The following is a 12,630-nucleotide window of genomic DNA, read 5'->3' as shown; positions in this document are numbered from 1 at the left end:
TACCCGCCGCCGTAATACTCCTGCGCCTTCTGCCTTCTTGCAGCTTCGGCATCCAGCATGACGGGAAAGAGAATGACTGTGAGCCCGAGGGCAGGCACCCGTACCTCATGTCCCGCCAGCTCCAGTACAATCCCAGCCCACTGACCTGGTCCAAGTGCAGCAAGGAGTACATCACCCGCTTCCTGGAGTAAGTGGCAGCATGTTCCGGGGCAGCCTGACCTGGTGCTCTTTAAACCGGAAGTCCCTTGGAGTTTCACCCTAGGCCTGGAAAAGTCTCCGTTCCTCTCCCAGATCTTTGCATCAGGGTGGCATCAGAAGGGGGTGGATTTTGCTTCTGCTTTCCGCCCCCGAGTTGTTGGTGGGTCCTGTCTTCCAAGCACAGCCCAGTGAATTTCCCATCCCCCTGCTTGCCCTGCTTGCAGTGGGCAGAGCAGGCACTTTAGATCTGAGTGTGTAAGTCCCCCGCACTGGCAGGAACAGCTGGCATATGTTACGAGTGGTCACTGAAACCCCTTTGATGATTTTATTTTGCTCTCCCACTTGTATTTCCTGGCTCACGGCTGAAGTAATAATAGTCTGGGGTATGCTTTGATTTCCTGTTCAGCCATTCCTATCTTGGGCCTAGAGGGTTCTATGCCTTGTGGCAATAAATTTGTCTTGAAGGACAAAGGGTAAATCACAGGAATAGAAGGTTTCTGTTGAATAAAAGACTAAGACAAAGGAAATCATAAGCAACTGTTCTCCTTTTTGATAATTTGTTTTCAGCCGGGGATGGGGGTTTTGTCTCGATGATATCCCCCAAAAGAAAGGCTTGAAGTCCAAGGTCATTGCCCCTGGAGTGATCTATGATGTTCACCATCAATGCCAGCTGCAGTATGGCCCCAATGCCACCTTCTGCCAGGAAGTAGAAGTAAGTGTTGGGTATCTTGGTGCCTCTGGTGGGTGGGCGCTGGACTTGAGATCTCCAGCATGCTAAAGAAAGGGCCAGGGGAAAAGCTGGCAGTCCAAAGAGCCCGACATAGAAATGGAAACCTATTCATGGTATGACGTTTGTAAGGCAGTATATATGAAGTCAGAATCATTTACATTCCTTGATCCTGCCTCCTTGGTATTCTTGGTATCTATTGCTCTGCCCACAGCAAACCTTTGCAAGTGGGTGCTGGTGAAGAACATTTTATAGTGATTTTCAGGAATCACAGTGATTCACGCCTGTAGACTCCATAGCAACCTAGAGTTGCTCCCTTTCCTGAATTTCCCATCTGATTGTAGAGAACCCCCAGATCCCAAGGTAAAAATAAGTTTCATCCCAATTCATTCTCCTCCTTAATTTTTAATATCCAAATGTGCGTTTTTTTTAAAGATTTTGTCTATTTATTATTTGAGATGGAGAGAGAGAGAGTGTGTGTGTGGCTGTTGGGGGAGGGGCGGCAGGGAGGAGTAGAGAGGGAGAGAGAAGCAGACTCTATGCTGAGCACGCAGCCTAATGTGGGGCTCAATTCCACCACCCTGAGATCACAGTCCGAGCGGGAATCAAGAGTCCGATGCCTAACCGACTGAGCCACCCAGGCACCCCTCAATATCTAAATGTTAAGTCAAGCCCTGACTTTTAGCCTCCGAAAGAGTTTGTGGTTCTGCCCTGCCATCTTCATTCCCACTGTTACTGTCTTGATTCAGTCTTCGATTTTCTTTCCTGGCAATTGTAATTCCCTCCTACCTAATCACCTCCCCATTCAAATTGTTGCTTAGGTTATTTCAAAACAATGCAGATCTAACCACAGCTCTGCTCTGCTCTGCCCAACTCCTTTGTGTGGCATTCCTTTGTGATCTGAAATGGGCAATCCTCTGAAAGCGTCCCTTTCAGAGCGAAGGTGCCGGTGTTAACGCATAGACGTGGGCCTGGCAAGGCTTGAACCCCACCCTGATTCGGTGCTGGGTACGGAGTGAGATGAAAAAGAGAAGCCCTCAGTAATTAATAGGATAAGTTCTCTGACTTTGAGGAGCTTGTGGTCTTGTGGAGGAGGCAGACTGAATCATTTCAATATAGTGAGATAAATACACAGAAAGATTATGCTGAGTGAAATAAGTCAAGCAGAGATAGTCAATTATTATATAGTTTCACTTACTTGTGGAGCATAAGGAATAGCACAGTGGACATTAGGAGAAGGAAAGGGAAAGTGAGTTGGTAGAAATCGGAGGAGGAGACAAACCATGAGAGACTGTGGACTCTGAGAAACAAACTGAGAGTTTTGGAGAGGAGAGGGGATGGGGATTTGGGAGGGCCTGGTGGTGGGTATTATGGAGGGCACGTATTACATGGAACACTGGATGTGGTGCATTAACAATGAATCTTGGAACACTAAAAAAACTAAATTAAATTAAAAAAAAAGACATGTAGAAAGACCTTTCGAGGAGGAAGTAACTGTGCTTAAACACAGTGAACAAGACTTGTGCTCTCTTCGGCAGCACTTATACACAGTGAACAAGACTTAATAGAGAAGGTAAAGTTGATGCAAAAACCCCTCACCCCTCACTGGTTCCCAAGTTACTCCAACTCTACCTCCTGAATATCTCTAAAATCTCACTCGTCCAGGTGACTGCAGTAGTTCTCCTACTGCTCTCCTTTCCTGGAATTTGACTGCTTCTCTCAAAGCTGATCCGTCTCCCAAAATGCAGCCAAAGTGACCTTTATAACTGGAAATTGGATTTTGCTCCTCTGATGAAAATATTTCAGTCTCCCTATTCCTGACGATAAAGTTTAAATTCTCTAAAATGGCTTAAAAGAGGCCTCAGGATTCATCCCCTCTCTTGTTGTCTGACCTTATCTCTTAAAATATTGTTTTGATTCTCCATTCTGTAATCCAGAATTCATTCTTTCTTTCTCTTTCTTCCTTCCATTCTTTTCTTTTCTTCCTATTCTTTCTTCTCTCTTTTTTTCTTTTCTTTCCTATTATGTTACATTAGTCACCATGCAGTACATCATTAGTTTTTTAAATTAATTTATTTATTTTCAGAAAAACAGTATTCATTATTTTTTCACCACACCCAGTGCTCCATGCAATCCGTGCCCTCTATAATACCCCCCACCTGGTACCCCAACCTCCCACCCCCCCTGCCAATTCAAACCCCTCAGATTGTTTTTCAGAGTCCATAGTCTCTCATGATTCACCTGCCCTTCCAATTTCCCCCAACTCCCTTCTCCTCTCTAATACCCCTTGTCCTCCATGATATTTGTTATGCTCCACAAATAAGTGAAACCATATAATTGACTCTCTCTGCTTGACTTATTTCACTCAGCATAATCTCTTCCAGTCCCATCCAGGTTGCTACAAAAGTTGGATATTCATCCTTTCTGATGGAGGCATCATAATCCGTAGTGTATATGGACCACATCTTCCTTATCCATTCGTCCGTTGAAGGGCATCTTGGTTCTTTCCACAGTTTGGCGATCGTGGCCATTGCTGCTATAAACATTGGGGTACAGATGGCCCTTCTTTTCACAACATCTGTATCTTTGGGTTAAATACCCAGGAGTGCAATGGCAGGGTCATAGGGAAGTTCTATTTTTAATTTCTTGAGGAATCTCCACACTGTTTTCCAAAGAGGCTGCACCAACTTGCATTCCCACCAATAGTATAAGAGGGTTCCCCTTTCTCCACATCCTCTCCAACCCATATTGTTTCCTGTTTTGTTAATTTTGGCCATTTTAACTGGTGTAAGGTGATATCTCAATGTGGTTTTAATTTGGATATCATTAGTTTTTGATGTAGTGTTCCATGATTCACTGTTTGTGTACAACACCCAGTGCTCTGTGCAATATGTGTCCTCAATATCCATCACCAGACTCATCCACCCCCCTACCCCACTGCCTTCTGAAATCCTCAGTTGGTAACCCAGAATTCTAATCACATCTATGTTGGTCTTTATCACTAATCTTCCATATCTTGGGACTTTGCCTTCATATTTTTTGGCCCTTTATATTTCTGCATTTTGTGTAATTTATCTTTTGACTCACTAGGTCTCTCTTCAGATACATCTACTCCTCTGTGTAAGCTGTCTGTTGACTTTTTAACCTCATTTACAGTATCTGTTTTTAACTTGTGACAGTCTATTTTTCTAAATTTTCTCTGATGTACGGTTTCTAGTTTCTCATTCAAAATGATCTTTTATTTTTTAATCATATTTGAGACATTTATAATTTATGTTGTATAATTCCAGTGTCCAAAGTCTATGTGGAACTATTTCTCCTATTTGGAATTTTTCCTAGGTCTCTCTTCCTAGAGATTATTTCCTTGTCTTGATTTTTTTAAATTAATTAATTAATTTATTTATTTTCAGCATAACAGTATTCATTATTTTTGCACCACACCCAGTGCTCCATGCAATCCGTGCCTTCTCTAATACCCACCACCTGGTACCCCAACCTCCCCCCCTGCCCCTTCAAAACCCTCAGATTGTTTTGCAGAGTCCATAGTCTCTCATGGTTCACCTCCCCTTCCAATTTCCCCCAACTCCCTTCTCCTCTCTAACTCCCCTTGTCCTCCATGCTATTTTTGTTTTTAATTGTCGTGAAACTTCCTATCAGGTTATTCTTTAAGGCTTAGATGGCCGGCAAACTCATCCAGAGAGAATTTGGGCTCAGTTAAAATAAGTATTGGTTGGATGTTGTTTGACTGCAAGTATTATGTGAGGGCCATTGTGGGTACAAACTCTTGGGGGTAACATTTACCACGACTTTTAGAGTTAAAATCAAAACAGACACATGTCCCAGCTATGTCCCCGGGTTCACACAAGGCTAGTTCACCCTTTCACACAAGGGCTAGTCTTTTGGGATTATGGTCTTTGTGAGGTCTCCAGTCCAACTTCCCAGGCAACGCAGGCCCAGGTTATTGTCTCTACTACTCAGGTGACTGTTAAAACAAAAGTCTAAGTGACCAGGTTTGTATGTTTAGATGTCCAAAATTTTTGCAACATTTTTAGCCTCTGAGGATTTCTCTTACTTTCTTGCAACTCAGGAATGCATTTAAAATATTTTTATCCACAATTTTAGATGTGTACAAAGGTAAGGATTTTCCAGGGAATCCTGCGGTTTACTGCAAACACACCACCCTGGCTCTCTCTGGTCAGTTACTGGTTCATGCTCTGTGCTTATCTGTATACGGAACAGTCTCAACCCCTAAAAGTGCTGGGGGTCCCCCACTACCTCTGTATGTGCTGGTTCCTTTGCATCATCCCTCCTGCTCTTCTTTGGAGCTCAGCTTGGACATTTCACATTCTATCCTGTGCTTTCCTGGACAAAGACTTTATTTATTTGACAGAGAGAGAGAGAGAGAGATCACAAGTAGGCAGAGCAGCAGGCAGAGAGGGAGGAGGAAGCAGGCTTCCCACTGAGCAGAGAGCCTCATGTGAGGCTCGATCCCAGGACCCTGAGATCATGACCTAAGCCGAAGGCAGAGGCTTAACCCTCTGAGCCACCCAGGTGCCCCAGGACAAAGACTTTATTAGATGATATTAGAGTTGCTTTCTACTTGTCTGTGCCCTTCCCTACTTTATGTGAGCTCTCTGAAGGAACTTTTATTCTCAACATTCCGCAGGGCCTGGCCCATAGATAAATAGATAATGGAAGGAAGACTTGAGATAAATGAATGAAGACTTCAGACTCCTGTATATTACAGCCAAGATAACCTAATCCTTTTCAGTAAAGAAAAAAGCAAAAAACAAAAAACTTAAAGTACCAGAGAATACAATATCAAGTTTCTTTGTTAAAACCTTTTTTTTATCTTGAAAGAGTTTACAACTCAAAAAACCTACATCATCTTTATAAATATAAGAAAGGTTAAAAAACATCTTCAGGGGGAGAAAACTAAAGAAGGGAGTGATAGGCACATTGAGGCGGATGAGGAGAAAACCAGAGGGCCTTGATTTTAACTTAACATCCCGTGGCAACAGATGATGACCTGCACCCCTGAAGCAAGGCAGGGAGTTGGAAGTGAGACCCTTACACGAAGCCAGGGGACTTGAGGAGCTGTGGTTCAGCGGGGGTGGTGGCGGCTAGAAGAACACATTGGCAACAAAGGTAGATGGCAGAGAAGCATCTTTTACCTCAGCTTGGGTTTTGAGGTGGAGGGGTGCTGGTGGATAACTTTCTCCCTAGAAAATACTTGACCACAGTCAATACTTATTTTTTTAATTAATTTATTTATTTTCAGCCTAACAGTATTCATTATTTTTTCACCACACCCAGTGCTCCATGCAATCCATACCCTCTATAATACCCACTACCTGGTACCCCAACCTCCCACCCACCCCCCTCCGCCATTTTGAGTTCAAATTTATACTGTCTTACGGTTGTAATGGAGGTTAGCTAGAAGAAAGGCAGGCAGGGGTAAGGCCCACTCCCGTCCCCCAGGAAACTACTATTAAAAGGAAAAAGACCCCATCCTGTTATTCTCCACCACCCTGAAAGGAGTTCTCTACCCCTTCCCATGTGAACAGCTCCCTGAGAGGTAGATGAGCATGTGGAAAAAAACCTGATTGGATGACAGGTGGGTGCATGGAGGGTTAATCATATGAAGACAGCTGGCCAACAATCTTATAAAAACCTCTAGATTTAAATGCCAAAATAGCAACCGTCTTGGGTCGCCTCCGTCTTTGGGAGCGTTTATCCCCAATATACAGCCTTGCTGCCCACCACTCTTCGTCTGGTCTGCCTTTTCATTGTTTGAAGTGGTGTCACCAAGAACTGCAGGTACTAAAGGAAAAGAAATCCTGAAACAGAGAAACTCTATGCCAAAAAAAATTCAAATAAACATATTTCTGACCTGGTAAAGCAATGGGATGCCTGGTAGAAAGAAAGATTAAAAACCTGCCTTGAAAAAACCAATGCTCAGCTAAAATGCACAAAAATCTCTAATAGATAAAGCTTTTGATTAGGTGAATTCATCATTTAGCTTCTAATTCAAAATTTAAGACAATCTACAGTTAAGTGAAGAAAGATAAATAAGAAAGATAATAAATCCAAATGACTTTGGATAAATGAATATTTTAGGTAAGGATAATAAAATGAATACATGAAAGAGGAGTTACATTTGAGAAAAAAGGAAAAATACACCAGAAGGTATTGGTAAGGTAGATATGAAATACAGTTACAGCCTCTAGAAATGAAAAATATGGTCATTGATTTTAAATTCAGTGTGTGGGTTAAACAGCAGATTTGACACAGTTGAAAAGAAAATCAGTCAGCTGGAATTTAGAGCTCAGAAAATTACTTCCTATCTCTCTTGAGTATTTCTCAGAGGTGTTTGAAGGAGAGGCTGGTCTTTTCCTGATAGAAATCCAGACTTTTTCAACTTTTATATATAAGAAAAGTGAGAGTTAGAAAATATAAGTGAAGTTGAGATGTGAAAGACAGAATGGCAAGGCTCATCACCAACAGTTTAGAGGTCTGGGAAGGAGAGAATAGTGGTAATCAGGGAGAGACAAAATTTAGAGAGATCCAGACTGAGAATTTTCTAAACTGTGTAAAAATGTGAAATCTTATTTTAGAAAACATTGAATCTAGAACATAGTTAAATAGAGGGAATGGTGAATGATGGGTGGATAGAAGAAAGATTAAAAGGTGGATGGGAGCAGTGGAGCCATTTCTGGTGATCTGTAAGACTCTTGTCAACCTTCCCTTGTTCTTACTGTAAGAGGAGAAACAATAGGGAAAACCCATTTCACTCCCTGGCACATTAAGCAAGGGGGCTACTTTGGGTCATAAGTAAATAAGCTTGGGCTGGCTAAGTGCAATAGTTTCTATTTCCTTCAGTGAACAGGCTCAAGTTATAACCACCCAACTGTTTGTAATCAGAGTCCTTCGTGCATGGTTTGTATTGGCCTTTGATAGCTACTGTCCCCAATTACCCTGCCTGAGGTCAGTGATACTATGTCACCCATTTAGAAACTGGCCTCAACTGCTAGGAAATGTGTTTTATCTCCTGTTTTCTTATTGCTTAGTAGACCATACCACTGTGTAGGAGTGATGACAAAGCCCAAATTAAGTTTGAATCAAGAGTTCTTGAATAATTACTTTTTGTTTTTTAGAGTTTTATTTACTTACTTGACAGAAAAAGAGAGGACAAACGTGGAGGAGGGTCAGAGGGAGAACCAGGCTCCCCATGGAACCAGGCTTCCCCATGGAAGCCCAACATGGGCCGCTATCCTAGCACACTAGGATCATGACCTGAGCCTAAGGCAGACGCTTCACAGACTGAGCCCCCCAGGTGCCCCACTAATGATCACTTTTTATCACTCTTGCTCACTAGTAACAACAGCATTATTGTGAGTCTGTGGGTGACCAAGTATGTCTTTCACCATCACTGTAGAATGCTTTTGTACAGATTTTGAAAATCCCAAAGAGTAGAGTTTCACGTTTGTTTTCCAGAATGTCTGCCAGACCCTGTGGTGCTCAGTGAAAGGCTTTTGTCGCTCTAAGCTGGACGCTGCCGCAGATGGGACACGGTGTGGTGAGAAGAAGGTGACGTGTCGGGCTGAGGGAGGAAGGTGGTGGGAGGGCGGTGGGCACAAGGTTCTTGGGAGGAACAGGGAGAGAGCCCTGGAGAGCAGCTGTCTGGGTGAATGGAGGTCACACAGTCAGACTAGCCAGGGAAAAGGATTCTATCTCCATGATGCCTTTTGAACCTTCCCTGGAAACTGTGGAGAGAGGGCTGAGGCCCAGTTCCACATCTCACTTGCAAAACATCCATCCCAACTTTGCTGGATGAATGTCTGCAGAATTTACGGTTGATAACATCTGCTGAGCTTACTATCACCCTTCATTTTGACTTCTTCCCCCCTCCCTGTTAAAAACTGAAAAGGCAAGCCAGTGGCTTCTGCCTTCCAAAGATGCTGGACTTGAGCCTCTTGCTATCTTCATTCTCATCATCTGATCTGACTACATTTCTTGACAACCTGCCCATTTAACTAAGGAGGAAAGCCAGACCTCCAAGAATTCAGAGGATGGAATTTCTGCAGACCGCTTGAGAGCAGGGGCACGTGTGCTGCTCAGCTAGACCAGCTGTGTTTGTTGTGAGCCTAAGATTCAGACATTTCCTGGGAATCTTTATGCCGCCTGAGAGTGGCAGTGTCCATCACCGAGATTCTAGAACTTGGTCAGAATGCACAGTGACCAGAAATAATGAGGGAAAGGACACCAACAGAGAAAGCATGCCCAAACCCTCAAACAACCAAGTTGCATTTTCTTTTCTTTCTTTCTTTCTTTTTTTTTTTTTTTTTTTTTTTTTTTTTTTTTTATGTTCACCTTCCTAAGCTGACAGCTGTGGAAGGATTGCCTTGAAGAGAGAGGACAGCTTTTTTTTCTGAGCCATAGCTAGAACTAGAAACAATGGATAGAGTTACAGGGAAGCAAAAATTGTTCTCATTATTAGAACTTCAACTAGTGTTTTTCGGCTACGGGTGGACTTTTTGCAAGAGGATGCCGTGTCTGCTGCTGACATTAGATACCTGCCGAGATACCTACCTACGGAGAAGTGTTATCTCAGTGTCAGTCTGCAAAATGTTTGTTTATGGTCTGCAGCAAGGTAAGAAGCTTGCAGCCAAAAGTAAATCAATGACATTATAAAACAACTTTGTTGCTAAGCAGACTGAGCCGACATGAGTGTCAGAGCAGGACTTTCCCAGTGAAGGAAGCGGTGTGTGGCTTTACCTTTTGCCATGCCATCCGCCAACCGCACTTAGAGGAACATTCCCCAATTGGCTGACTGCAACAAGGCAGCGGAAAGTTTCCTTTGGTTTCTAACATTGTCTCATTCGAAAACCCAAGACTCTTGGGAGACATTTTTTTGTAAGCCCTACTTTGTTCTCCATACGCTGTGTGACCATTGGAAGCCTGCTTGCTTGGGGAGAATTGGGTTTAGATTTCTAGGGTTCTTGGCTCAGCATGCTATGGGAACTTTCATGATGTATGTGTCTCCCGCCTCTTACCTCTCCAGTGGTGTATGGCTGGCAAGTGCATCACAGTGGGGAAGAAACCAGAGAGCATCCCTGGTGGCTGGGGCCGCTGGTCGCCCTGGTCCCACTGCTCCAGGACCTGTGGGGCTGGGGCCCAGAGTGCAGAGAGGCTCTGCAACAATCCTGAGTAAGTCTGGCCAAAACTATTTCCCTTCCTTCCACGAGCGCCGGAGACCAGTCTTGGCTAACGTGATGCCAGTGAGCTTAATCCTCCTAGGAGAAGTTCAGTGGGTTCCTAAAACTAAAGAGAACCAGAAGATTCTTCAAAATATGGTTCTGTTTTGTTTAATGTTGGTGTGGCACTGGATGGTTACTAGAACTTGGATAAATACGCTCATCCCATCATTTGGAGAAATAAGTAAATTTTCATGTGAAAAGATAATCCATGGGAAAGATCTTAGGAGACTATGCAGGGAAATTTTTCTAGATAACTTCACTCTGTCAGTGAAATATTACTTAAACTCAATTTTGCTAATAAGTCTGTAGCTTTCTTTGAATCATAATGAATGCTTAATTTTATGAAAATAATTTTCTTCCCTTAAGTTAACTAATAAATAGTACATTTTTGAGCATAATTATTTTGAAAATTTTAGATAAGGATTTTATGAACCTTAAGCTTTAATATTAACCATATTAAAGGTTCCAGAGAAGTTAATACACAAAGTAGTTTTTAATTTTTTAATTAAGGTACTAAAGTTTTTCATTATTTTAAATTTGCATAATGATACTATTATGTGAATTAAATTTAAATTCCCTTGTTTTCCAAATATATATGACATTAAAAAGAAAAGACTTTATGTATTTATTTGAGAGAGTGGGAGACAGATGGAGAGGGAGCGGCAGACTCCCTACGGAGTAGAGAGCCTGATGTGGGGCTTGATCCAAGGACCCTGGGACCATGATCTGAGCTGAAGGCAGATGCTTAACTGACTGAGCCACCCAGGCGCCCCCCCCCTCCAAATATATATGGCATTCTTAACTTCATTATTGCCTGGCATACTTGGGAAATTTTTAAGAAGTGTACATGTGATGCCTCTGGAAAGTAGAAAATATGTTAAGCTCCTTTGGCCTAGATTTTCATTAATCTGCACTGAGGAGTAAGAGTCCCTTTTTTTAAAAGGCAAATAGTGAATGTGATTACGATCTCCTAAGTATCTAAGTTCCAAATGTCACTTTTCCTTTTTATTAGTAAATATATTACTTTATGTATATATATGTGTGTGTATGTATACATACACTGAATATTTAATAAAGATATATAATAAATTTCTCCTAAGAATTAAGTTAATATATATAAAGAGTTGAACACAGAACCTACTACATTAAATTGTCAATAAATGGTAGGTGTTACAGTAGTTATTATGATCTTTTTTCTCATTTATCACCCATAAAAGCATACCTTTGAGGGATTTGGATGAAATTGTTTTTAAATTTTACTCTTTAATAAAAGTCGCTCTTGTTTAAATAAAAGATTTCAGTGGCTTCAAAAATTAGAAGCCAGGGATTTCTTATTTCTGCAGAAAATCTTCATTTTGTGAGTTATTTCAATGTGATAAGAAATATGATTTCCATTTTAGAGATTAGTTAATGTAGGCGATTTGCTCTGAGACCTGTTGTCTGTGTTCTGTGTTCTGCCGCTACTGTCTACAGCCTCTTGGGAGGGTGATCTGTGGTAGTCAGAAAGGGACATCTTTGTTGAGGAACTGTTGGATGAATCTCTAACTTGGCGTCATGGGAAAAATGGTTCCAATGCCCATCTTAGAGACCACAGTGTGTCATAGAGTTTCCTCAGGTGAGTGACCCTGTCTGAGCTCAGTAGCTTGTTTGATTAAGTTTGTTGAGAACAATGACAATGGAAACATAGCCTCAGATTCAGTTGTGTGACTCAGGTTATGGATTCAGGCCAGTGCGGGGTCAGCTGACATTGAGACTCTGCTCTTGATGTTGATCAGGTGTCTAGTAAGAAGCCAGCAGAGGTTGTAAGACTTTCAGAGATGTTTGTTGGATGGAAATGGATTGGAGAAGAGCCAAGTCATAAAGTGTCACTCTGTCTTTATGAATGGGAAACAGATCTAACCTCAGATATCATGGACAATTCTTACTACCTTCTACATGGAGTCAGTAAAAGGTGAACTGGTATGGTCAAAGCTCTTTTATGTTCAAGGAACAGAAGGCTACTCAAACCACATAATGAAAGGTGGGGAGGGAAATATAGGAAATGTCATGGGCGCTCAAGGAGAGCAAAGTACAGCAGAACCTCATGAGAAGACAACTGCAACCAGAAATGAATAAGACTGCCAGGGTTTGAAGTCTTTGTCCCCCTAGACCACATGGTCAGGCAGCGTAACAATGGATGAGGACTCTGGCTATGGACTAAAGAAGATAAGGGCCTAAATCTTGGCTCTCCAACTATCAGTTGGGCACTTTGGGAAGATGTCCTACTTCCCCGTGCTTTTAGAATGTGATTTCATCGAGACTGCTCACTTGGCATGCTTTCTGTCTTAGCACCGAGAAGCCACTTCCATTCATCCTCTAAGGCTGTTCTCCAGGAGAGCTGATCTGTGAGTTCTTTCCAATCAGCCTGACTTCCACTGTTTGCTTCCTTCCTCAAACCCTCACTGT

The 12,630-nt window shown here is 42.3% G+C and overlaps 1 protein-coding gene across 4 annotated transcripts in view; it reads left to right on the top strand.

Annotated features, from left to right (window-relative positions):
* The window catches only part of ADAMTS12 (ADAM metallopeptidase with thrombospondin type 1 motif 12), a 290,866-nt gene that overhangs the window by 182,900 nt on the left and 95,336 nt on the right, over positions 1 to 12,630 (top strand). For all 4 annotated transcript variants that reach the window (XM_004738060.3, XM_004738059.3, XM_045079456.1 and 1 more), the window contains 4 exons: positions 44 to 187; positions 766 to 910; positions 8,423 to 8,515; positions 9,990 to 10,135. In XM_004738060.3, the coding sequence (XP_004738117.2) occupies positions 44 to 187; positions 766 to 910; positions 8,423 to 8,515; positions 9,990 to 10,135 (528 nt within the window). The remainder of the gene's footprint in view (positions 1 to 43; positions 188 to 765; positions 911 to 8,422; positions 8,516 to 9,989; positions 10,136 to 12,630) is intronic.

Source organism: Mustela putorius, unplaced genomic scaffold (assembly GCF_011764305.1).
Source record: "Mustela putorius furo isolate JIRA1106 unplaced genomic scaffold, ASM1176430v1.1 tig00000407_pilon_pilon_pilon, whole genome shotgun sequence".
Taxonomy (NCBI): Eukaryota; Metazoa; Chordata; class Mammalia; order Carnivora; family Mustelidae; genus Mustela; species Mustela putorius.
The sequence above is the reverse complement of the archived record's forward strand: the minus strand, read 5'-3'. Positions and strand labels throughout refer to the sequence as shown.